Raw genomic sequence first — 27,184 nt, 5'->3', positions numbered from 1 at the left:
ACATAAAGATATCAAACTAACGTGTTGTCTACCTTAAATTAGTGTTATATATCAAATATATTTCAACTAGAAAAATGTCAAGTTCCCACTGATAATCAATTTAGACTTGCTTTTCCTCACTGTTTTTGTTAGAACTCGTTGGAATGTAATAGAAGTTTAAGGAGAGATTGGTATGGTGTCACCATCACTGTTTGGAGAAGTCTTCATGTTGTTCTTTCTTCTTGGAAAAAGTAAATATGGGTTAGGAAAATATTCTGACTTATTAATAGCAACAAGTAACTAGTTATTTCATCTTTGTTGTTAGGTTTGCAAAGCAAGTATCTCACTTAACCTGTGCAAAGAACAAATGAATTTGAAATGTATTTAAAACTGAGAATCAGTTGCAAAAGTCAAGCACAGTAATGACTCACTTTACTTTTGAAAAAAGCTTCTCATTCTACTTTATTATGCAAAAATGGATTTAGTATTAATTGCATATCTTCTGTGCTTATGAGCACTCTTAAAGATCAACAAATCCATATAGCTACCACACTAATGATTTTCTTTCCCTTCTTTTCTATAATTTTCTTGCTTACTTCTTCATGATATTCTGTAATGACAAGATTAAATATTTTATGTATCTTTATAATCATGTTTTTAAAAACCAACTGTTATAAGTAGAAAAACATTTAACTTCATTTAGATTCAGACAATATTTGGAAAGCTGCCACATGTACAAGTTTTCTGAGAGAAAGTGATGGATAGGAAAGTCCCTAACCCCACGGAATATAGTCTGAAAGGAAGACAGGCATTATTTGTTTGTTTTTGTATATTCATTTAACAGGTATTTAATGCATGAGTAACTCTTTATATCCTAGGTTCCATTCTAAATAATTTGCAAGTATTAACTCATGTAAGTAATTATATACAAGTATTTGTAAAGAGAGAATCTTTTTTATTTGAATTTCATTATCATTTAATAATAGGGAACAACAGAGATGTGTGGCATGTAAACATACAGCATCTCTCTTATTTCGTCACATTTTCAGAATATGACATCTGGACCGGACAAAGAGAAATCTGATCCCTTATATCAGGAGAGGAAGGCTGGGTTGGGTTCACAATCTTCTTCTGCCTATTTAAGCCATTTGGTCCCTATATTGGCTTTGGCTGATGTGACCAGTTGTACTCATGCTGACTTGGCGTGGTCTTCTTCCCTTAACCTGATGTAGTCTTTGTTGTTGCAATTACCCGTTTCTGCTGCTGCTGCTGCTGCTGCTGCTAAGTCACTTCAGTCATGTCTGACTCTGTGTGACCCCATAGACGGAAGCCCACCAGGCTCCCCTGCCTCTGGGATTCTCCAGGCAAGAATACTGGAGTGGGTTGCCATTTCCTTCTCCAATGCATGAAAGTGAAAAGTGAAAAGGAAGTCGCTCAGTCGTGTCCAACTCTTAGCGACCTCATGGACTACAGCCCACCAGCCTCCTCCATCCATGGGATTTTCCAGGCAAGAGTACTGGAGTGGGGTGCCATTGCCTTCTCCAATTCTATGCTATTCTATTTTGGGAGAAGTTGATGAAGAGTACCTGCCTTCAAAATTTGTTTGCTCATCCCTGTTTTCAAAGAAATTATCATGTCTTGCATACTTGACTCTCAAGATGACAATTTACAAACTAAACTTATACTTGAGTAGTCTTAGGAAGGTCTTTTTTTCTTTTTTTTTATAAGCTCCAAATCTAATTTTGTCTCTTAAAATTTCATAGAACTTCTTATTGCTTTTCAAGCAACATAGTCTAGAAACAATATGTTATACTCTTAATTGTATAATATATACTGTGGAATTTCAAAAGCCTTTAGAAATTACTCTGCTTTCTTATAAACTTCATTTTACAAATCAAAGTAAATTATATATGTTAATCAGAAGTTACTGTTAAGAGTGGTAGAGAAGAGAAAGAAATGAGTAAAATGCATGAACATAGATTTTTACCATGTATGGGACAGTCTTTAAATTGTGGAACTTTCTTTTATGTACATTTTTTTTTAAAAATTGTAGTATAGTTGATTTACAATGTTGTGTTAGTTTCAAATGTACAGCAAAGTGATTTAGTTATGCACACATGTATTTTGTATTCAGATGCTTTTCCCTTATAGTTAATACAAAATATTGAATATAGTTCCCTGTGCTGTACAGTGGTGGATCTTTCTTGGAAAAAGGGAATTTGTGAGTTTCTTTGAACAAATTTAGGAGGCCCCTGTGCTTAGGCACTCAGTTGTATCTGCCTCTTTGCAACCCCATGGACTAGTAGCCTGCCAGGCTCCTCTGTCCATGGGGATTCCCCAGGGAAAAATATGGAGTGGGTTTCCATGCCCTCCTCCAGGTGATCTTCCCAGCTCAGAGATAAAACCCAGGTCTCCCACATTACAGGAGAATTCTTTACCAGCTGAGCCACCAGGGAAGCCCTCGGAGGCCCCTAGAATATATTTTGTGATAACATTTTCTTTGCTATCTCTCTGAGTCTCTCCAGGCTGCTATAACAAAATATCATAGACCAGGTAGCTTATGCACAACAGACATTCATTTCTCACAGTCTGGAGGCTGGGAAGTTCAAGATCACAGTGCTAGTGGATACAGTGTAGTGGCTGGTGAGAACCCAGTTCCTGGTTCATAGCCATCTTGCTGTCTTCACCTGCTGGAAGGGGCAAGCCAACTCACTGGGGCCTTCTTTATGAAGGCTCTAATCCCATTCATGAGGGCTCTGCCCTTGTTAAACTAAGCACCTCCCCAAGACCTCACCTCCTAATACTATCACATCAGGCATTAGGATTTCATTATATGAATTTGATTGGGATACAACTATTTAGACCATACTTTAGGCAAATTTGGGCTTCCCTGGTGGCTCACATGGTAAAGAATCTGTCTACACTGCAGGAGACCTGGGTTTGATCTCTGAGTCAGGAAGATTCCCGTGGAGAAGGGAACGGTAACTCACCCCAGTATTGTTGCCTGGAAAATTCCGTGGACAGAGGACATGAGTCTGGTGGGCTACAGTCCATGGGGTTGCAAAGATTCGGGTACAACTGAGTGACTAACACTTTCATTTCACTTTTTTTTTTTCTTTAAAGCAAATCTAGGAGGTTCCTAGAATATCACTTAGTAATAACGTCTTCTTTACCATCTAACATATCTGTGTGTGTGCGTGCACTCATGCTAAGTCTTGTCTGGCTCTTTGTGACACCATGGACTGGAGTTGCCAAGCTCCTCTGTCCATGTAGTTTTCCAGGCAAGAATACTGGAGTGTGTTGCCATTTACTTCTCCAGGGAATCTTCCCAACCTAGGGATCAAACCTGCATTTCTTGCATCTCCTGCATTGGGGTGGATTTTTTTTTTAACTACTGGCACCACCTGGGAAGCCCCCAATATATTTGATTTTATTAAACTATTTATTTATTTAATTTTGGCCATACTGCACAGCATGGGTGATCTTAGTTCCCTCATGAGGGATTGAACTCATGCCCCCTGCATTGGAAGGACAGAGTCTTAAGCACTGGACTGCCAGGGAAGTCCCCTAATATATTTGATTTTTGTTAGTAGTGTTCTTACAAAAATAAAAACCTATGTCTTGGGTTGTTCATAATTAAATTAACTAGTTCCAGCCTGTTACCTATCTAGAGTTGGCCACTGTCCCTGCCTTGGTTTGTCTGTGTAATTAAGTTTACCATCCGTCTCTACCTCTCAGTCTCAGTACAAAGCAAAATTTCAGTTGGTAAAATATGATAATCCTATGTGTGTATTGTTTGGTGAATTTGACCTTTAAGGAAGAAAAATGCATAAACAAAATCTTTGTACTGGTCCAGATTTTGAAATGAGCCGCCAGCATGCTTTGTTTTCAGGTCCGTATTGTGGAAGCATGACTATGCCCAAAGAGCTTTTGCTGAACACCAATGAAGTAACTGTGCGCTTTGAGAGTGGATCCCACACTTCTGGGCGAGGTTTTTTGCTAACCTATGCCAGCAGTGACCATCCAGGTATGGCGGAATAACCAGCATGAATCTGTAAATCTTTATCTGTCTTAGAATTTCTCTTGCTAGTCATCATCTCTGGACAGAACTGTGAGCTCAGAATCAGAATTGAGATGTGAGGGAAGAGAGGAACACAGTGTCTTCATAGGTATTTAGTTAGGTCTGAACTGAATCCTTTCATAACACATGTTAGATTGATCACTGACTTATATGGGAGAGGATTGACTTAATTTTCCAAGAAACCTTGGATTGTGTATCTTTAGGGATATGCGCCTGACCCTCCTGAGGTCTGGCTGTTCTCTGGGACTCTCCCCCACCCCCCTTCTTAGTCCAGGAAACAAGCCTTTTAAGCAGTGATATCCCCTGCCCCAGCCCTCATACACGCCAGCGCACCAGCCTGGGAGCATGCAAGGAGAGAAGGATGAAGTCGCTGTCACCGAGTGCCCCATTCATCAAGCTGGCACATCAGCAGGAGCGAAGAGGAGCATGAACATGGATGGGGAAGGAAAACACGGCCTCTGTTCCAGGTCTCCAACTCCAGTCACTTCCGTGCAGCCCAGGGCCTCTCCAGGGCCTCAGAGGAGCCCAGAGTTTCTGCTCAGTTCCCTGAAAGAACTCTGAGAACAGGGTACTCCATTTATTTCCTGCTCAGCCAACCAGATCTGAGCAATCCTAGCAGGCTCCAGCATGGCCAGTGATTAGCATAGGTTGCTTCCTAAGAACCACTGAAAAGATTAAGGAAAGAACTCCTGCAGCAAGTATATTTTGGAAACGATCCTAGGTGCCATCTGAAAGCACACAAATCCACAGCATCTTCGCGTTTCCACTCTTAGTGTAAGTTCAGTTCTATAAGTTGCTTCAGAGAGCACCTTTCTTTTAAGTGTTTGGACCTCATTGATCAAAGCTGATAGGTACTTTGTGTTCCAGCTAAATGCCACTAGATAAACTGTCAAATTAAAATGTTCCTGAACTTTCTCTGTAAACCACATGGGCTCTTGAAATTGTTTTCTACCTGCCAGTAGAAGGTACGTGATCTTTGTAGGTATGTAGTTAATAGTAACAAACCAACGTTGTTTTTTGGTTGGAAAAAGATTCTGTTACCATCCACTGGATAAACGGTGAAGAACCATCATGGATGGTAGAAAAGAAAGATGAAGGGGAACTAATGAAATCCTGGGGATAGTGTATCAGTTTTTGTTTATTTTTAAACAGAAAAGTTCAGATAACTAGAGAATAAATAAATACTTTTCAGAAACTGTTTCATTTTAAAAGAAATCTTTAGAACATGAGTGTCCTAACTTCTATTCAGTCTGCTAACTGCAGTTGTCTTTATTTATGACAGATTTAATAACATGTTTGGATCGAGCTAACCATTATTTGAAGACAGAATACAGGTAAATACAGTGTTCTACTTGTGCTGCAGTCATTTGTTGCTGAATATTTTGTTTTCCTTGACATTAAGCCAGATAAAGTACCTTTATTTGTGTCGATTTAAAAAATCATCTCTGTTGTAATGAGTCAGGAATATTTGAAACGGTTTCTTATACAGCAGAGATCAGCAAACTTTCTGTCAAAGTCCAGGTAGTAAATATTTTAGGTTTTTCAGGCCATGCAGTCTTTTTTTATCTGTTCATGCAGTTTCTGTTGCCTTTGTAATGCAAAAGCAGCCATAGACAGTATGTGTGTGAACGAATGAGCATGGCTGTATTCTGATAAAACTATATTAAAAAAAAAAAAGTGCAGGTTGGATTTGGCCATTGGGTCATAGTTTGCTGACCCCTGAGTTCTACTCCAGTACCAGTGTGCCAAAATGGAGTCTAGAGTGCATTTATACCCGGCCAGCATTTGGGAGTGACTTTTGTGATTCTGGAGGGGGTTCATTTTCTCTTTCCCACAGGAAGTAGACCTACTGAGAATAGGAGATGAAAAGTTTCACTCCAGCGTTACTTTAACTGGAGAAATTACTTGATCTCTTTGATGTACATTTTCTCATTTCTAAAACAAGAGCCTAGAGGGGATTTCTCAACCTTGGCACTATTGGTATTTTGGACGATTTGTTCTCGTGAAGAGCTGTTCTGTGCGTTGTGGATAATAACAGCATCCCTAGCCTGTGTGTGCCAGTTGTGATAAACATCTCCAGACATTTCCAGGTGTTTCTGGGTGGGCAGAAATCACCCCTAGCTGAGAACCACTGGTCTAGAAGTCATTGTCAACAAAAACACTAACGACAACTCTTAACTCCTTAGAGTGTTTTCTTGGTGCCAAGTACAGTTCCCTGGATTTTGTATATCAATAGCTACACAATAAATAAGTATACTCCAAAAGTCAAGCTCAAGGGTCCATGGTCCTGTCCATCTAACATTCTAATAAATGAGATTCTTTTATATGCATAATCAACCCTACTGTTTACTAATATGAAGTCTAGTTCAGAAAAGACAAAACAAAGATGACCAATAATTCAATGTTGCCCTTAAAGTTGCTGTTCATCCAGTGTGGACATTCACCAGCATTTTCTTTCCATCTGTGTATAGTCCCGGTGGTGTCGAGGCCTTCGGGTTAGAGAAAGGAATATGCTCAGCCCCACAGTGTGATATTATGGTGCCAGATCATGTAAGCTGTGGGCCAGCCGATTTGTACTGTTTAGTTAAAGATGAGGTATGATGACTAGGACAGAGCCATAATCCTTCATCTATCATGAAATGTAGAAAATGTAGAAAGTTGGAAAAGTCAAATAATTTTTGTGATTCATTTGGTGGCAGCACCTGATTAATGTGACCGTAGATTCATCTGACAGCAAAATTGGACTAAATTAAACATGAGGCTGTTTTATCTTTATCCTTTTGGCCCAATACAACTATCCATGTATTTGGTAGAGATGTGGAAGTTCTGATTAATACTTGCAGACCTCAGGAGGGTTTTATATCATGTACACTGTTAGCACTGTTTTGCTTTTCCAAAATCCTTCAAATTCTGAATTCTGAAATATATCTGGCTCTAAGGGCTAGGATAAGGAACTATAAGCCTGTAATAGGATTTCCATTATTTCTGTTTCTTAATTCCTTGATTATTGCTGCAGTGCTGGATTCCATTAGGTCAATGGGGAAGAATTATAAACCATGTACTTGGGTAGTTTTGATAATTAGGTGTTGTCACACATCTAACTTGCTAAGTCTGCAGGAGGAAATTGAGAGGAAATGAAATAAAAGCAGCTGCTATTTTGGAATCTGTTTGGGCTGGTACATTCTTCTTGAGCAAACCAAACAAACATTATTGTAATATGGTATATATAGAAACAAGGGCTTATGGCATTCATCTTCAAAGCTGTCAATGTTCACGTAATGTTCTGAGTTTCCTTCTGCGTGTTTTTTAGATGAATAATTGTCTTTCATAGCCTATTGATATGTTGATGCTGGAAGGAACTACAGAAGAGGAAACTGAATTTAAAGGGGATTATATGCAATATCCGGGGTCACACAGCTAGTTAGGTAGTAACAGAGCCCAGGTCACCACAGCCTAAGCCCCTTCAACCAGACCATATGCCATGACATGTTTCTGGAAAGTTTCTTGAAAAATGACTCTTAAGTAAGTGGAATCCTAATTGTAAATGTACCTATTTTAGTCAAACTCATAGAAACAGAAAGTAGTTGCCAGGGGCTGGGATTAGGGGAAATAGGGAAAGGCTAATAAAAGGGTATATAAACTTCCAGCTATAAAGATGAATAAGGTCTGAGGATCTAATGTGTAACATGGTGACTATAGCTGATAACACCACATTGTATAATTGAAATTTGCTGAGAGAGTAGAGGGACTTTCCTAGTGGCTCAGGGGTGAAGAATCCGCCTGCCACTACAGGAGACACGGATTCGATCCCTGAGTTGGGAAGATCCCCTGAAGAACGAAGTGGCAACCCACTCCAGTATTCTTGCCTGGGAAATCCCATGGACAGAGGAGCCTGGCAGGCTACAGTCCATGGGATTGCAAAGAGTCGGATATGACTGAGTGACTTAGCAGCAGCAGCAAGCGTGGTGGTGGTGGTTTAGTCACTAAGTTGTATCCAACTCTTGTGACCCCCTGGCCAGAGTCCTGCCAGGCTTCTCTGTCCATGGGATTCTCCAGGCTAGAACACTGGAGTGGGTTGCCATTTCTCCCACTTAAATGTTCCCACCACAAAAATATATATGTACGTGTGTGTGTGTGTGTGTGTGTGTACGAGATGATGGCTGTGTTTTATTAGATGGGAACAGTTCTTTCACAATGTATATAAATATCAAATCATCATGATGTACACTTTAAATATTTTACAATTTTATTTGTCAACTATATCCCAATAAAGTTGAAAAAAAAATACACCTTTTTTCTGATTGCAAAAATAATTTGTAATTAATGTAGACCATTACTATACTCTCTAGGCATTTAAACTTGACTAATTCAAAATGAGTTGTGCTATAAATAGAAAATATAGTGCAGATGTTGAAGATTTATTTTTCCAAAAGACTAGAAGTATCTTGATAATTTTTCTGTTCATTACATGTGGAAATGATAAATTTTGAATATATTGGATTAAATAGAATGTATTAATAGTATTAATGTGTTTGGCTCTTTAGACTTTTTTTAAGGTGGCTACTAGAATATTTAAATTTACATGTATGGCCTCCATTCTGTTGTAACTGGATAGTGCTAGTAGAGTGAATCCAAATTTACAGAGTTACCGATACTGAAAGTGAGGGAACCCAGAGATATTTCTTTTTCTTTTTTTCTTTCTTTCTTGTTTTCTTTTTATCCATGTTTTCTTTCTTTCTTGTTTTCTTTTTATCCATAAACAAAGTTGTTATTTAAACATTTCTTTTTATAAAAACAAGATTATACTATATATATAGTGTTTATACACTTTATCTTTTTTCTTAAAAACATTTTTTCTTGGACATTTTCAAATCAATTAAGATGCTTTAGGGAAGCTCATGTTTAATAGAGTTTATAATGAATTCTGATATAAAGCAAATAGTTGCTGTGTAAAACTTGCCCTCAGATTAACGTCTTAGATTAATCTGTGTGTGTGTGTGTGTTAGTCACTCAGTTGTGTCTGACTCTTTGAAACTCTATGTCCTGTAGCCCACCAGGTTCCTCTGTTCATGGGATTATCCTGGCAAGAATACTGGAGTGGGTTGTCATTTTCTTCTCTAGGGGATCATCCCAACCCAGGGATTGAACCCATGTCTCCTGCATTGCAGGCACATTCTTTACCATCTGACTCACCAGGGAAGCCCTTAGATTAATCTGTGTTTTCACAAATCAAGTTTCTGATTTGTCATTAGAGGAAGATGTTCCTGCATGTTGCATGGAGAGAAAATACTTTTAAGTATAATTTAATACTTTTTAAGTAAACCTTAATAAAATATATACTCTTATTTTTTTTTTTTTCCAGCAAGTTCTGCCCAGCTGGTTGTAGAGACGTACCAGGAGATATTTCTGGGAATGTGGTGGATGGCTATAGAGATGTAAGTAATTGAGGGTAATTTTATGGCAGGGAAGACATTAAAAAGTTAGTGCTTGTTGCTCTGCCTAAATTCTTTACAAAGTAAAGTCAAATAAGATGTAAAACTTTGTAGATAGATGCATAGTTCTCTTTTCTGAGAATAAATGAAATAATAAGTATAAAAATCAAGGTTTTTCATGCATTCATTCCTATTTTTAGCATTTCCAATTAAGCATACTGTAAATGAAATGGTAAACAAAACCCTTTATTATAACCTAAGAGTATAATTCCATCCAATTTTCATAAGAGATCATCCTTTTGTTATAATTTATTTATTGATTTTACTACTCCAATTGCTTCAGGTAATACAGCCAAGGACATGAACATTTTACAGCACAGAATAGTGACGTTGTATCTGGGACCAATGAAGCCATTTGCCCTGCTCTTTTATATTATTCCCCTCCCTCCTTGCACCCCAATTTCTTAGGCCTATTGAAACTGGGTGATATACATTGTTTCCAGAAAAAAATAAACTTACCAGAAATCCTTTTTCTTAAGTATATGTCTTACATTCAGATTCACAATTCTTCATTTCTTACTATTCACAGATTTCTATCCTGGAAATCTGATACCTGATTTTTTTAAATTTACATTACTATTTCAAATAGTTGGATTTATAGCTCATGGGAAGGGGCTTGAGTTATTAGAAATACGAAAATCTGTACAGTGATGGAAATGTCCTAAGATTTGTTGACATGTTCTTATGCACAGGGAAGATGTACATGCTCTAGGAGCTTGATCATTTATCTCCTACAGGAGGAGGGAAAGTTGGCTTTAGTTTTGCTTTCAGTACCTCCCGATTCTGGAAGCAGCAGGTCTGTGATTTTGCTCATTGTTTCCTTTTTCGTGTGTTTACAAGATTGACACAGAATGTTTACTTGGCCTAGAAACTGAATCTTAGAATGATTTATACTACCTCAGTTCAAAAATTACTTGGCATAGGCTGAAGTACTAAATGACTTTAGGAAGTAAACCACAAGACATAAAAAAGTTAAGGTATAGTTTTCACCTCCTAGCAATGTATAGTTTTAATTTATTTTTTTCCTGTCCTGTGTGAGAAACTTAAGAATTCCATGCAGCAAGAGAAATAGCGTTGTTTCTTTCTTACTTTAGCTGTTTACCCTGCCTCTTCTGGACAGAGCTCTCCTTTTCAGAGTAACAGGTAAATGGTTTCCGGAAATGCTGACTAACAGGTTTCCCATTTGACACACTAGCTGGTTTTATACCATTTGCTCTCAGTATGATTTTATCTGGAAGGAAAATTTGTATTTTGAAAACATATCTCTTCAAAGAAGTCAGACTAGTGTCTCTTTTTAGTATATGTTGATATTGTGGGTATATTAGATATCTATTGCCACATAACTATTACCAAAACATGGAAGCTTGAAGTACATGTATTACCTCTCATGTTCTGTGGTCAGGAGTTTGAGCATGCACCGTGGAGTTCTCTGCTTCAGGGACACTCACTCACCAGGTTGTATCCAAGGCGACACGAGGGCGTCACTGGGGCTGCAGTTTCATCTGAGGCTCCACTAGGCAAATATTTGCTTCTAAGCTCACATGGTGGTGGTGGTGGTGCTGCTGCTGCTAAGTTGCTTCAGTCATGTCCGACTCTGTGCGACCCCATAGACGGCAGCCCACCAGGCTCCCCGTCCCTAGGATTCTCCAGGCAAGAACACTGGAGTGGGTTGCCATTTCCTTCTCCAATGCATGAAAGTGAAAAGTGAAAGTGAAGTCGCTCAGTCATTGGTAGCATTCAATTACTGATGGACTGTTGGATAGAGGACCTCAATTTCTTCTTGGTTGGAAGCTATCCTCAGCTTCTTACCACGTGGACTGTTTCAACGTGGCTACTTGCTTTTTTTCCCCCTCCTGATAATTTTCTTTCCATCTCCTGTGTACCATCTTTATTTATTTTTTAATTTTATTGATGTATAGTTAATATATAATTATATGGGCTTCCCTGGTGGCTCAGACATACTTCATTCAGTATGACAGTCTCTAGGTCCATCCATATGAAAAAAAATTGGTATAGACAGTCTTTTATATAAAGCCTAAATAGAGACACAGACATAGAGAACAAACATATGGACACCAAGGGGGAAGTGGTGGTGATGGGAGGAACTGGGAAACTAGGATTGACATGTACACTATTGGTACTATGTATAAAATATGGCTCCCTGGTGGCTCAGATGGTAAAGAATCTGCCTGCCGTGCAGGAGACCTGGGTTCGACCCCTGGGTTGGGAAGATCCCTTGGAGAAAGAAATGGTAACCCACTCCAGTGTTCTAGCCTGGAGAATGCCATGGACAGAGGAGTCTGGTGGGCTAATAGTCCATGGGGTCGCAAAGAGTTGGACGTGACTGAGTGACTGACACAACACAGCACATAAAACAGGTAACTAATGGGAACCTACTGTATACAGCACAGGGAACTCTACTCAGTGCTCTGTGGTGACCCAAATGGAAAGGAAATCCAAAAAAGAGGGAGGGGTACGTACAGCTGATTCACTTTGGTGTACATAATAGAAACTAATACAATATTGTAAAGCAACTGACTCCAATAAAAGTTAAAAAAAAAAAAAAAAAGAATTGGTTCATTCTGTGTTGTTTCAAAAGGCAGAACGAAGATCTGGGAGGCCAGTTTCCATAGCATGTAAAGAATAACTGAACAATGCAAAATGAGATAGGGTGTCTCCAGAAACAGCAGGGCCCTAATCACTGAAAATGTCAAGTGTGCAGATTACAGCCTTCATCATGGTGGCCTGGGTGTGTGTGGGAAGCTGCTGTGGGGTGGAGAAAGGGCCAGACTGTTAGGAGGTGTCACAGAAAACTTTCAAGATCATTTACAATTCTGAAGATTCTTAATTCTGTCTCCTTGGCTGGTGAATTAAGGCATCGTACAGTGTTGGCTCAACATGCCAGTTAAGAAATACAGACTTTAAGCTCTGCCTCACCTGGAAACCAGAAATAAAAAGTGCTCAGAACAGTTTTTCTCTTGGCACCTTCTCCCAAGCCTGCTGACTGTACCATTTGCTTTTAAGTGGAACACATCCCTTAACTAACATGTTTCAGTAATTCTCCATTCCCCCCAAATATCCAAGAAGTACTGTAAGTTACAAGGACACAGTGCAAAAAGTGTGTTCCTGATGTAGCAGCGAAAGGGAGAACCCAGGTGCATACACCTGGAAAAAGCCAGAGGCAAATAAATACACCATGTAGGTGAGTGCTTATCTCTGACTGATGACAATATAGTGATTTTATTTTTTCATATTTTCTGAAATGTATATTACTTTTCTAAGGAAAATGTTATCATGGTAATTATTAAGATTGTAGCGACGTTAAAACAATTCATTGAATAGACTGAGGAATACATTTTTATAATTTTGAACATGTGCTTGCTTGCTTTCTTTCTTTTTTTTTTTTTTGGCTCTGTTGGGTCTTTGTTGAAGTGGCAGGGCTTTCTCTAGTAGCAGTGAGTGGGGCTATTCTCTCTAGTTGCAGTGCATGGGCTTCTCATCGCGGTGGCTTCTTTGTTGCAGAGCATGGGGCTCTAGGTCACGGGCTTCAGGAGTTATGGCACGTGGGCTCTAGAGCACAGGCTCAGGAGTTGTGGCCCACGGACTTAGTTGCCACATGGCATGTGGGATCTTCCTGGACCAGGGATCGAACCTGGGGCTCCTACATTGGCAGGTGGATTCTTTGTCACTGAGCCACCAGGGAAGCCGTCTCCATATTATGTTAAAGTGAATCTAAAACATGTACTCACATTAACTTTTAATACTTTGTCAATGCTTTTTAATACAAGTTGTTTTTTCCTAAAGGAAGACTTAAGAAAATGCTCCAGTTCTGGGATGACTTGATAATTTATTTGAGTCTTCTCATGCTGATCTGCTTGGTCATCTTTTGTGGCTCAGAGAACTTGAGAGATGTTTAATTGCACCAAGTTCCTGAGCCTTGCAGGTGTTCTCCTCAGCTGTCCATTGCATTCCCTTTCCTGAAGAAATATGTTTAAATTTTTTTGTTTAAGGCAATCACTGATTAATATAGGCTTTCCTGTATTTACATTTCAGTGAAGTGTAGATCCCCAAATAGCTAGAAAACAAAGTATAAATCTATTGTTCAAAAGGAAAATTTTTAAAAATCCCAGTTCAGTGAGTATGAATTTTTAAAGATCAAGAAGCAACAGTTAGAACTGGACATGGGACAATGGACCAGTTCAAAATTGGGAAAGGAGTAGGACAAGGCTGTTCATTTAACAGCTTATTTAACTTATATGCAGAGTGCATGCATGCATGCTAAGTTGCTTCAGTTGTGTCCAACTCTTTGTGACCCCATGGCTCCTCTGTCCATGGAATTTTCCAGGCAAAAATACTGGATTGGGTTGCCATTTCCTTCTCCAGAGCATCTTTCCAACTCAGAGGTCAAACCTGCATGTCCTGCAGCTCCTGCACTGTAGGCAGATTATTTACCGCTGAGCCACTGGGAAAGCCTGATATGCAGAGTACATTACGGGAAACGCTGGGCTGGATGAATCAGAAGCTGGAATCAAGATTGCCTGGAAAAATGTCAACAACCTCAGATATGCAGATGATACCACTCTAATGGCAGAAAGTGAAAGGAACTAAACAGCCTCTTGATAAGGGGGAAAGAAGAAAGTGAAAAAGCTGACTTAAAGCTCAACATTAAAAAAACTAAGATCATGGCATCTGGTCCCATCCCTTCATGGCAAATAGAAAAAATGGCAACAGTGACAGATTTTATTTTCTTGGGCTCCAAATCACTATGGATGGTGACTATAGCCTTGAAATTAGAAGACACTTGCTCCTTGGAGGGAAAGCTGTGACAAACCTAGACAGCATATTAAAAAGAAGAGACATCACTTTGCCAGCAAAAGTCCATGTAGTCAAAGCTATGGCTTTTCCAGTAGTCAGGTTCAGGTGTGAGAGTTCAACCATAAAGAAGGCTGAGTGTTGAAAAATTGATGCTTTCCAATCGTGGTGCTGAAGAACACTCTAGAGAGTCCCTTGGACAGCAAGGAGATCAAACCAGTCAATCTTAAAGGAAATCAACCCTGCATATTCATTGGAAAGTTTGATGCTGAAGTTGAAGTTCCAATACTTTGGCCACCTGCTGCATAGAGCCAACTCATTGGAAAAGAACTTGACGCTGGGAAATACTGAAGGCAGAAGGAGAAGGGAGCAGCAAAGGATGAGATAGTTAGAGAGCATAACCAACTCAGTGGACATGAATCTGCGCAAATTCCAGGAGACAGTGAAAGACAGGAGAGCCTAGCATGCTGCAGTCCATGGGGTCACAGAGTCGAACATGACTTAGCGACTGAACAACAAGATGAAAAAGCCTCAGCTTTAGAAAACATCAATTTTCTTTAAGTTTGTAGAGTGATTTTTTTTTTTTAAGGAAACAACCTTCCTTCCTGGAAATAACCCAGGAAAGGGCTTACATTTTTATCATGATATTATGGTAGCCAGATCTGGTGGTTATTCTCTTGGGGATGTAGCTTATGTCCTGCCTTTAATATAATGAAAAAATATTAAACAAATACATGTAATTTAATATGCAATAATGTAATGAAATAAATTCCATAAAAGGGGCACATACCACTGGGTACGTCAATGCTAGGGACTGTGAGAAATGAGAATATTTGTTGTCAATGATAACAATAGGTCCCATTGCTTGTTGGCCCATAAACCTGTCCTCTTGTTCCCAAGGAGGCCCTTGGACATGCCAAGTCCACTGAGAGCTCTATGCAGGGCAGGGATCCTGGGGTGAAGACCATCTCATCCCCAGGCTGAATTCAGAGGAAGCCAGGTGATCCCAGAGACAGTGGGAATAGCTGCCCAGCTGACACCTGGATCAATCTGCCTTTCATTTAGGGCGGAGAAAGGGAAACAGCCCTGCATCAACCCTGTAATAGTACACAGGGTGCCCTTTAGAATCACAAAGCGATTCTGGACATCACCCAGTCCAACCTTTTCATTGACCAGGAGAACTGGGAAGCTGGGTCCAGAGCAGTGAGATGACTTCACATCTGGTAGAGTTGGAGGCAGAGACAGGGTGATGCGCTAAATTGCTGAATTTACATTCAGGATGTCTCCATTATAGCTAGCTCCTCTATTTTGTGCCCTAAGAGACTAAAACCATAATAAGACACCTTAAAAAAAATTCATAAAAGATGAAAAGGCAAGCTGCCTTTTTAAAGATTACTATATTCTAATTCTTTTTTCCCTCCAAATCAAGAAGGGGGTAGTATCTGCCTCTGTTTCAGCATTCTCTTCTCTTCTCTTACTTCTTCTCTGTCATGAAATCCTCCCCTTTTTTCACTATGATAGTAGCCATTGGAAAACTGACTCACTTTGCCAAATCTAATCTAGTTCAGGAAATATGAGCTCTCTAAATTAAAGATCACAAAAGTTCTCAATTTTATTGCAACCGCATTGTTGCTGCTGTTCAGTCACTAAGTCCTGTCCGACTCTCTGATCCCATGGACTGTAGCACGCCAGGCTTCCCTGCCTTCACTACCTCCTGGAGTTTGCTCAAACTCATGTCCACCGAGTCGGTGATGCCATCCAACCATCTCATCTTCTGTTACCCCTTTCTCCTCCTGCCTTCAGTCTTTCCCAGCATCAGGGTCTTTTCCAATGAGTCGGCTCTTCTCATCAGGTGGCTAAAGTATTAGAGCTTCAGCTTTAGTATTAATCTTTCCAATGAATATTCAGGGTTGCTTTCCTTTAGAATTGACTGGTTGATCTCTTTGCAGTCCAAGGACTCTCAAGAGTCTTCTGCACAATTCAAAAGCACCAGTTCTCCAGTGTTCAGCCTTCTTTATGGTCCAACTCTCACATCCTTACATGACTACTGGAAAAACCATAGCTTTTGATTATATGGACATTTGTTGGCAAAGTGATGTCTCTGCTTTTTAATGTGCTGTCTAGGTTGGTCATAGCTTTCCTTTCACAGAGCGTCTATTAATTTTATGGCTGCAGTCACCATCTGCAGTGATTCTGGAGCCCAAGAAAATAAAATCTGTCACTGTTTCCACTTTTTCCTCCTCTATTTACTATGATGTGATGGGACCAGATGCCATGATCTTCATTTTTTTAATGTTGAGTTCTAAGCCAGGTTTTTCACTCTTTTCTTTCACCCTCATCAAGAGGCTTCACATTAGTCACAAAAATATGGTTGGTCTCATTGGTCCTCCTAGTATTATAACCTAAACCTAAGAAAAACTGTCCACTGCAGTAAGGTAAACAGTGTTGGCATTAACATAAAGAGAAACTCCCAAATTCAGTTATGAAACACATTTTAATGAGCTGCTTTTTGGCACTAGCCATCACAGAGAAGTGAGGCATTGCTAAAATTATTTAGGAAAAGATCCTTCTGGACTGCTCAGTCCTGGGCTAATAGCCAGATCACCCTCCCACACTGGTCTGGGCTTGTGGGGGCCGCTGGGCCTGGGCGCCCTGTGAAAAAGTTCCCTTTCCTTCTCCCCAGCCCGACTTCCAACCACAGGGCCACCTGCTAATCAGGGGCAGCCAGGTACCTGCTCCAGGTTCATCACCCCAGCCAGCAGCCATGGAGGGCTGAGTCAGCTGTTAGACCCACTCAGAGGAGATTCAGGAAATGAGAAGGGGGCTGTTGGCCCTGGGTTGCTCTTCATTTGCTCTGAGACCTTCATCCCATTTTCTTGTCCATTGAGTGTTTTGTGGCTGATACTACCATTTTGGTTTTGAAAGTGAAAATCTCTGAGTCATGTCCGATTCTTTGAGGCCCCATGGACTATACAGTCTGTGGAATTCTCCAGGAATCTCTGGGTTGGGAAGATCCCCCAGAGAAAGGAGTTTGGGTTTTGATGCCTTGTTAAATGTCTAATTTTAAAATGAAACTGTGGTATGGAAGTTTCACCTTCTCAAATGATCCTCAAAATGTGCATTTAGTAAAAAAATGTAAGAAACTGTTGTTGTGGTACAATCGCTCAGTTGTATCTGACTCTTTGTGACCCCATGGACTATAGCACCCCAGGCTTCCCTGTCCTTCACCATTTCCCAGAGCTTGCTCAAAGTCATATCCATTGAGTTGGTGATGTCATCCAACCATCTCATCCTCTGTCATCCCCTTCTCCTCCTGCCCTTAATCTTTCCCAGCATCAGGGTCTTTTCAAATGAGTTGGGTCTTTTCAAATGAGTTGGCTCTTCACATCAGGTGGCCAAAATATTGGAGCTTCAGCATCAATACTTCCAATGAATATTCAAGGTTGATTTCCTTTAGGATTGACTGGTTTGATCTCCTTGCAGTTCAAGGGGTTCTCCAGAGTCTTCTCCAACACCGCAGTACAAAAGCATCAATTCTTGGGTGCTCAGCCTTCTTTATGATCCAACTCTCACATCCATACATGACTATTGGAAAAACCATAGCTTTGACTAGATGGACCTTTATCGACAAAGTAATGTCTCTGATTTTTAACATGCTCTAGGTTTGTCAATGGCACCCCACTCCAGTACTCTTGCCCGGAAAATCCCATGCACAGAGGAGCCTGGTAGGCTGCAGTCCATGGGGTTGCTAAGAGTCGGACACGACTGAGCGACTTCACTTTCACTTTTCACTTTCATGCATTGGAGGAGGAAATGGCAACCCACTCCAGTGTTCTTGCCTGGAGAATCCCAGGGACGGGGGAGCCTGGTGGGCTGCCGTCTATGGGGTCACACAGAGTCGGACACGACTGAAGCGACTTAGCAGCAGCAGCAGGTTTGTCATAGCTTTTCTTCCAAGGAGCAAGCGTCTTTTAATTTCACGGCTGCAGTCACCAACTGCAGTGATTTTGGAGCCCAAGAAAATAAAGTCTTTCACTGTTTCCATTGTTTCCCCATCTATTTGTCATGAAGTGATGGGACTGGATGCCATGATCTTAGTTTTTTGAATGTTGAGTTTTAAGCCAGCCTTTCACTCGCCTCTTTCACTTTCATCAAGAGGCTTTTTAGTTCCTCTTCACTTTCTGCCATAAGGGTGGTGTCATCTGCATATCTGAGGTTATTGAGATTTCTCCCGGCAATCTTGATTCCAGCTTGTGCTTCCTCCAGCCCAGCGTTTCTCATCATGTACTCTGCATAGAAGTTAAATAAGCAGGGTGACAATATACAGCTTTGACATACTCCTTTCCCAATTTGGAACCAGTCCGCTGTTCCATGTCCGGTTCTAACTGTTGCTTCTTGACCTGCATACAGGTTTCGCAGGAGGCAGGTAAGGTGGTCAGATATTCCCATATCTTGAAGAATTTTCATAGTTTGTTGTGATCCACACAGTCAAAGGCTTTAGCATAGTTAATGAAGCAGAAGTAAATATTTATTCTGGAATTCTCTTGCTTTTTCGATCATCCAACAGATGTTGGCAATTTGATCTCTGGTTCATCTGCCTTTTCTAAATCCAGCTGAACATCTGGGAGTTCTCAGTTCACGTACTGCTGAAGCCTGGCTGGGAGAATTTTGAGCATTACTTAGCTAGCATGTGAAATGAATGCAATTGTGTGGTAGTTTGAACATTCTTTGGCATTGCCCTTTTTTAGGATTGGAACGAAAACTGACCTTTTCCAGTCCTGTGGCCAATGCTAAGTTTTCCAAATTTGCTGGCATATTGAGTGCAGCACTTTAACAGCATGATCTTTTAGGATTTGTAAGAAGCTGAGCAGCTATCTATTCTTGCTGAATAAGTCACCCCAGAACTTAAAATGATGTTTTAAAATGATAGTCATTTTCTTGGCTGACCAGTTTGTGGGTCAACAGTGTGGGTTGGTTGGTTCTTAAGCTCCTTTTGCCTAGAACTGCAGCTGCATTTGTGTGATAGATCACCTGGGGTGGGAGTCTCAGGAGGCCTTACTGACAGTTGGCAGGGCCATGTTACCTGCAGCAGAACAGAACAAGTGATATGGCCCAGTTCAGATTCAGTGTGGGAGGTGACCACACATGGGCATGGCCACCAGGAGGCATTATCCACTAGAGAGCCACGGGTACTGTAAATCACCTCCCTTCCTTCCTACCTGGTGGAAAGGTTCCCAAGTTAGTCAGCATAAATATATGACTCTGATGTCATTCTGAGATGGTTATCTAATACTTTTTTCCATTCCTTTCTACTTTAAATGAATTTTAGCCATATCATGGGTCATGTAGGCATCCTGACCACAAGTTGCAACAAAATGGAAAACTCCCATCATATGTGAAACGCACTGTTGAGTCACTTATGAGTGATGATGTTGCTGTATTTCAGACCTCTTTATTGTGCAAAGCCGCCATCCATGCAGGAGTGATCGCAGATGAAGTGGGTGGTCAGATCAGCGTGTTTCTGCGCAAAGGGCTAAGTCGATATGAAGGAATCCTGGCCAATGGTGTTCTCTCAAGGGAGTAAGTACTTAGCTTTTTGTTCTGAATGCAAGGTAACCCTGCAGGCATATGTAGTCAGCTCACAATTTTTTAAAGACAGCCGGCATGTGATACCAAGGGCCTGTCAACTGGGAAAAATATGTTTGAATGCTTGGAGTAGTATTTATACTGCCCATTTGGGCTTCCCAGGTGGCACTAATGGTAAAGAATCCATTTGCCAATGCAGCTGACTTACGAGATGCAGGTTCTGTCCCTGGGTCAGGAAGATGCCCTGGAGGAGGGCGTGGCAACCCATTCCAGGATTCTTACTTGGAGAATCCCATGGACAGAGAAGCCTGATGGGCTATGGTCCATAGGGTTGTAAAGAGTCTGACACAATTGAAGTGACTTATCTTGTAGCAATAAAATAGTTCACTGTTTATGCTGACAAGTTAGTTAAAATGGCACATTTCTAAAGTCCCAGGGCAGCAGAACTTTCTACTCTTAGGTGCTTCAGTGGGAGGGAATAAAGGCTTATTCCCCTCTAGTTTCTCCTGTTTATGTAAATTACTGATTATCGCCAATATTACCAAAGACATTGAAGGAGACACAGGACTGAAATAAACCCAGGCAGAACCACAGAAATCTCTAGAGGATCCCTAGAGACCATCTCCTAAGGATGAATAATAGTTGAAAAGTGAAAAAAAAGATGGCTTTTGTTAACATTGTTAACTTCTGTTTGTGTTGTCCTCTGATCTTTTAGCCTTTTACTAAAAAAGTATGTCAGTTGCTTTAAACACTTCAACCTCAGCTTTTCTTGCTTTCAGGTTTCCTCAGCTTCTAGAGAGGAAAACTAGAACTGTTATAACTAAAATAGGCTAGCCTTGTGATCCAGATGTCCATCCGTATAAACAGGCAGCTAAGACTGGTCCAGAGGGACACTCCCTTTGGATTGGGTGGCCGCCTAGTGAGGGAACAGTGCTCCTTGGGCCACTATACAGTTAGTGTCCTCAGGGATTGGTCCCAGGACTCCTGTGGATACCCTGGGATGCTCAAGTCCCTTATATAAAATGGCATAACATTTACATGTAACTATGCACATCCTGCCATGGACTTTAAATCATCTCTGCTGCTGCTGCTAAGTCACTTCATTCGTGTCCAACTCTGTGCGACCCCATAGACGGCAGCCCACCAGGCTCCCCGTCCCTGGGATTCTCCAGGCGAGAACACTGGAGTGGGTTGTCATCTCCTTCTCCAATGCATGAAAGTGAAAAGTGAGCGTGAAGTCGCTCAGTCGTGTCCGACTCTTAGTGACCCCATGGACTGCAGCCCACCAGGCTCCACCGTCCATGGGATTTTCCAGGCAAGAGTACTGGAGTGGGGCGCCATTGCCTTCTCCTATAATACCTAATACAATGTAAATGCTATGCAAATAGTTATAAATACTACTGTAAATGTTGTGTGAAGAGCTGCATGTGGCAAATTCAAATTTTGCTTTTTGGAATATTTTTCCTGAATATTTTTCCTCTGGTTGGTTGAATCTGGGGATGCAGAATCTGCAGATATGGCTGACTGTATATACACATGTATGTGCTCATACATATGTACTATAAACATAAATAACATTTTATGTACACGTGTATTATATATGCTCATATATATGCACACACATAAGTATATACATTTTTTTTTCACTTACATATTTACCTCAAACTCTTTGGGACATTAAAATTTATATCCTGATTTATAAATTTATGCCCTTTTTTATGGGCAGCTTCCCAGGTGGCACTAGTGGAAAAGAACCTGCCTGCTAATGCAGGAGACATAAGAGACGTGGGTTCAATCCCTGGGTCAGGAAAATCGCCTGGAGGAGGGCACAGCAACCCACTCCAATATTCTTGCCAGGAGAACAGAAGAATCCCATGGACAGAGGAGCCTGGTGAGCTATAGTCCATGGGGTGGCAAAGAGTCAGACATGATTTATAGTCTTTATAGCATAGTGTGTTGCTTCTGCACAGTAAGCTTTAAGTGTCTGCTCAACTTTGACTTTTGAAGATCTATTTATGTGTTTTATGGTTCGCTCTATTGATACTGTGGTACTATTTATCAGGAAGGTATCCAGCTGTGACCTAGCTCTGTTGCGGTGCTACTTCTCCAAATAGGAGCAAAGAACTGGCCTTTGGCCTTAAGTCTGTTGTTTTTGGATCTCTTGCCTATGCTTGAATACATTTGCATGCTTCTTTTTTAGAAAAACAGGATAGGAAAAAGTTAAACTTGTATTACTTGGATTTTACTTTTGAAGAAAAGTTATTTAAGCTATTGAATAAAAGTAGGCATAATGTCCTCAATTACTTCTTCTACATCAACTGGACTTACTACATTAGAAGTCACTTTATATAATTTGATATTAAACTTTAGGGCAAAAATAAGAGTCCAGAAATCTAAATCATGAATGAATTAGCAACGTTTTGCTCCACAGTCCATATAGTTATTTGAACTAACTGAATGATTTTTGCTTTGGTGTGCCTAGATAGAAAGTCTAGAACTATATCAAGGTCCCTTCTCCCTTCTGGCTTTGTGGTTCTTCTTTTTGTGCCAGCAGAAAAGAGTGAACTGTGTGCTCACACCATCCCTTCCACTGATGTCCATTCCCAGGCCTTCAGGGAGCCGCTGTTTTGATTGGTGCTGTTTTGCTGTTGGGGAAGCACTGTACATGCGGTCACTGAACTTCTGTTCCCACGCATGATTGTCTGGTGTTCAGGAAGACACACAGAAGGAAGCATTGCCACTGAGGAAGAAGGGGTCCCTAAAGTAAATATCTAGGGTTCTTCTGGGATTCATCCCGGGTCAGGTCACTTCCCTGATCTGAGGAGACCAGAATGGAATCAGGAAGAGCCACTGACCTCACAGAGGACGATGGCTCAGACCATCTGTAGGGAGGGCTTTGTGTTTACATCAGACAATTCATGATGGCTTCTACAGCCCTCTGGGAAGGCTGGCAATTCCTGGAATCTGATTCATTCACCCTAGTGTGCAAATGCCTCAGAATCCCATCCTCCCTAGGGGGTTTTTATTTTTAAAAGCAGCAGCTTATTTACCTACAGAATTCTCTAGGTGGTTGTATTTAATTAGTTTAATTGGGTGAAATGGAAAAACATATTCCAGCTGAAAATAGAGGAAAGCCAGGCAGAGAGGTCTGAGAATCACAGCCTTCCCTAGCATCATCATCTTCTCAGGGTTAACTCCAAAGCTAACCTTCTTGCCTTAACTTCTCTTTTTCAGTCACAGAATAAATCTTTTAATGATTCATGGCAGTGAGAGCACATCCAGGTGATCAGGGAAGAGGCAGTATTATTTGGGCTTATCCGGCCAAACTTCAACTGTAATAGTGGAGAAATGTTAGAGGAAATGGAAAAATTAAGAAGTGGTTCTAAATACATCTTAACTAATTTAAATATGAATCGGAAAAATGTGAACTGCAACAGTGTGAACCTTTCTTTAAAGGTTAGGAAACCTGGGTCCTCACCCCCACTCAGCCACTAACTATGAACTGAAGGAGGTCCGATGATCCACGTGGGCCTGCATTTTCTCATGTATGAAATGGTTGGTCTCTGCATTATACTCTGCATGGATCATAATAGAACCTGAATGTGGAAAACCAAGGCTTACAGAGTCTCTTCCTGAGAGTGGACACAGAATATGAAAGAAAAACCTGTTACTTAAGAAAAAAACCAAAAATCAAAACCTTTGATGTGAATGTGCTAATACTCTTGTCCAGACTATTTTTGGATTCTCTGTGGATTTCACATTTCAGTACTCTTTGTCCTTTATTGCCATAGTAACTGAGTCAAAACATTTAAAATTGTAAGCAGTACTCAGATTGTAAACTAATTGAACATGACAGTGATATCTACCTTTTTTGTTTACCTCTAGTATGTAATACATAAAGTATGATGCATATAAGATGAATCTTGAGAATTTCAAGTTTCTATTCATTCTCTGTACTGTCACAGCATTGAGTTGAGGGATTTACAAAAAGAAAAATGTGATGGTAGGCCTTAGGAACCTCTTCTCTGCAGGAGACAACTGCAGAGCAAGGCTGATTTGATAAGTTCGCCAGGAGAGTAATACAAGTCATAGAACTGGGGGGCCCAGAGCCCCGAGGGTCGACGCCAGCTGTGCAGGACTGTCCAGCAGCAGAGGGGGCCAGGTGCAGGACCTGTCAGTGAGGCGCTCTGAGTTTTCTCCAACTATACCTTGTTATCCAGAGGCAGGAACTGCTTCATGGCCTGGTGTCTTTGCTGCAGGAGGTCGGAGTGTGACTGGAGAGACCAGGCTGAGGAGGTCCCTCAGGCTGAGAAGGGCCACTCAGGGAAGGAGTGAAGTCTGTAGCAAAGGCAGCAGATAACAGGCTCATTCTTCTAAAAGTGAGCAGGCGTCTTCATGTCTCAGTGTTCCTTGACGGTTGATAGTGGGGCGCTGTGCGGGTGCCTGCTGAAGCAAAGGGCATGTCTAGGGCAGGCGTCCTTTCTGCCTCTGTCACCAAACTCATTACCTGGGATTTCAGGGTGTTCTAGAGACCATATATGTGTACATTTCCTTCCCAGTACAGTGTGGCGTGATGGAAACAGCACGGAATTTTTATTCACAAGCAGTGCCTCAAGAGTCCTGGCCACTTGCCACCTGTATGAATTTAGGGAAGTTGCTTACCTTCAAAGGGCCTGAGTTTCTAGGTCTATGAAATAAATACCAGTGATGGAGAAAGAGTGGCCTTGCCAGGTGCTCTGAGGACCACGTGTGGTGTGGGAAGGCTCTGAGCCCCGTGCTGTAGCGCTGTGCCAGTCATTAAGATCCAGTTAAGCAACTCACCTCCTCATCTTTGTGTTTATTATTTCAGTGGTTCCCTGTCAGACAAGCGATTTCTGTTTACCTCCAATGGTAAGGATCGTGCTTTCCTTAAGAATTTGGTAATTTAAAAATCTTCAGGGGTAGTTTATTCTTCCATACCCCTCAGATGAGATAGTTTAAAGGATTATTTTTGTTTCCCCTCAGGCTATGTAGCACCAATATGCTGTGACTTAAAAATACATCAGAGAATAAACCCTACTAGCACTAGGAAGAAAATATTTTTCTTTATAATCTCTCAAACTTTTGCCAAAAAGAATGAAAATTTAAAATGACATTTAAGATAAATTCCTTTGTCAGTTTTTAACAGAAAAAGCTTTTGAGTAAGTACAACTTGTATTTATGATCAAGTTATTGAAAATGAATATATAGTATAAAGGCTTTTTTTAGCCCCTCTATCACGGAACTTATCCTGGGGAAATAGTCTCCCTCATATAAGATACTTGGGGAGAACACTGTAAACTTGTCCTCTCTGCCCAGGAAGAGGGCTGGCCTTGCAGCTGCCGCCTCCGCATTGTCTTGGGCATTGCTGTAGTTAAGCGCCTAGGGGTGATGTTGCGTATGGTGAACTGATCTTTGAGCACCTGCAGTACCTGCTCTTCAAGGGTACAGAGCAGGAAGTCCCCCTTCTAATCAACTGAAAAGAACCTCAGCATTAAGCTTTTAAGACACCTTGCACTTCATTGAAATTAGGGTGAATTTAGGAGGATAGAGAGGAAAATCTACAGTGGGGACAGAGAGAGATCACTTTTAGGGGATATAAATTCTGTAAAAAAAAAAAAAAAACAGCAACAATTTCAAGACGCCACAGGACCAACAAGTCAAATGGAACTCTGGATCATTAACAACTAGTAATTAAACAGTTGATTCAGTATCAGAACGGAAGTAAATCAACTGAATCATTCTAGGTGAAATGGGGTGGTTTTTTTTTTTTTGCTTTCATTTTGTGTCCATATCTGAAATCTTTTCCTGCCCTTTATCCTAGGCTGCAGTGGATCCTTGAGTTTGGAACCTGACAGGCAAATCAGAGCTTCTTCTTCTTGGGAGTGGATCAATGAGACTGGAGATCAGGTCCGCTGGTCTCCTGGCCAAGCCCGACTTCAGGACCAAGGCCCGTCGTGGGCTTCAGGGGACAGGAGCAAGAATCACAAACAGAGAGAGTGGCTGAGAATAGATTTGGGAGAGAAAAAGAAAATAACAGGTACGGACACAACTGCAATTTCATGAAACAAGATGACTTGCCATTGAAATTGTTCTGAATTTGCATGGGTGTCCCCATCTCAAAATATCATGTTTTGTTTAAAAGTAACAAATCTTCACCTTGTCTCTGTGAGAAGAACCCGTGTGGAGGGTATACAGTGTGTGGATAAGAGAGCTGGTATCTCTTTGTGGAAACCTTTTTAGGGCATGTTGTCAGTGTGAAAACTCATCTGTCATCACGTTTCTAGATGCAGATAAGAAAAGCAGGCCTGAAAAATGATTTGAAATTTCAGATGGGGGAGGGGAGGAAAGGAAAAGAAACCTGAAAATAAGAAAGCAAGTTATGTATAACATATTTTTAAAACTAACCCATAAATAATATTTTCTTAACAAGGAATTAGGACCACAGGATCCACACAGTCAGATTTCGACTTCTATGTAAAGAGTTTTGTAATGAACTTCAGAAACAACAACTCCAAGTGGAAGACCTATAAAGGAATTGTAAATAATGAAGAAAAGGTAAGAGACACTCTGGAGGGAGGAACTGAGCCGGAGAGCGGGCCTCTGGATATTTTCATTAGTGTGTTTCCAGAAAACAGATGCAAAGCACCACAGGCAATTACTTAGCCTTTGGGTGCAAAGCCTTGTATCTTCACTATCAGGCATGTCTATACAAATGCAATGATTTCATATCACCAGGTATGAGTGGGTTGATCAAGACCTAGAAACTAATAGAATCTTTAGGTAAAAGTTACTTGTTCCTACAGGTATTTCAGGGCAACTCTAATTTTCGGGACCCTGTGCGGAACAATTTCATCCCTCCCATTGTGGCCAGATACGTGCGCGTCATCCCGCAGACATGGCACCAGAGGATAGCCTTGAAAGTGGAGCTCCTTGGTTGCCAGGTTGCACCAAGCAGGACCCAAGGTGAGTGATGGAGTTACTGAATTCTGGCCCCCTCCTTTCACAAACTGCTGTTACCAGTGTGGTTTCTCCAACATCTCTTCTCACTCAGGTAATGACTCACTGGTGTGGCACAAAACAAGTGTGAATACTGTTGGTTCAACGAAAGGAGAAGATAAGACAATCTCAAAACCCATCCCCTCTGAAGAAATGCCCAAAGGTATGGCAGGGATAGTTCTGTGGTTTCTTAAGGAACATAACTGGTATTCCAGCC

The 27,184-nt window shown here is 40.9% G+C and overlaps 1 protein-coding gene across 3 annotated transcripts in view; it reads left to right on the top strand.

Annotated features, from left to right (window-relative positions):
- DCBLD1 (discoidin, CUB and LCCL domain containing 1) overlaps window positions 1–27,184 on the top strand; it is a 75,758-nt gene that overhangs the window by 41,605 nt on the left and 6,969 nt on the right. For all 3 annotated transcript variants that reach the window (XM_061427473.1, XM_061427472.1, XM_061427474.1), the window contains exons 3-11: window positions 3,872–4,006; window positions 5,343–5,394; window positions 9,423–9,495; window positions 19,811–19,944; window positions 24,800–24,840; window positions 25,793–26,008; window positions 26,402–26,526; window positions 26,775–26,934; window positions 27,023–27,130. In XM_061427473.1, the coding sequence (XP_061283457.1) occupies window positions 3,872–4,006; window positions 5,343–5,394; window positions 9,423–9,495; window positions 19,811–19,944; window positions 24,800–24,840; window positions 25,793–26,008; window positions 26,402–26,526; window positions 26,775–26,934; window positions 27,023–27,130 (1,044 nt within the window). The remainder of the gene's footprint in view (window positions 1–3,871; window positions 4,007–5,342; window positions 5,395–9,422; window positions 9,496–19,810; window positions 19,945–24,799; window positions 24,841–25,792; window positions 26,009–26,401; window positions 26,527–26,774; window positions 26,935–27,022; window positions 27,131–27,184) is intronic.

The sequence above is a fragment of the Bos javanicus genome, chromosome 9 (assembly GCF_032452875.1).
Source record: "Bos javanicus breed banteng chromosome 9, ARS-OSU_banteng_1.0, whole genome shotgun sequence".
Classification (NCBI taxonomy): domain Eukaryota; kingdom Metazoa; phylum Chordata; class Mammalia; order Artiodactyla; family Bovidae; genus Bos; species Bos javanicus.
This window is presented reverse-complemented; position numbering and strand designations above follow the sequence as displayed.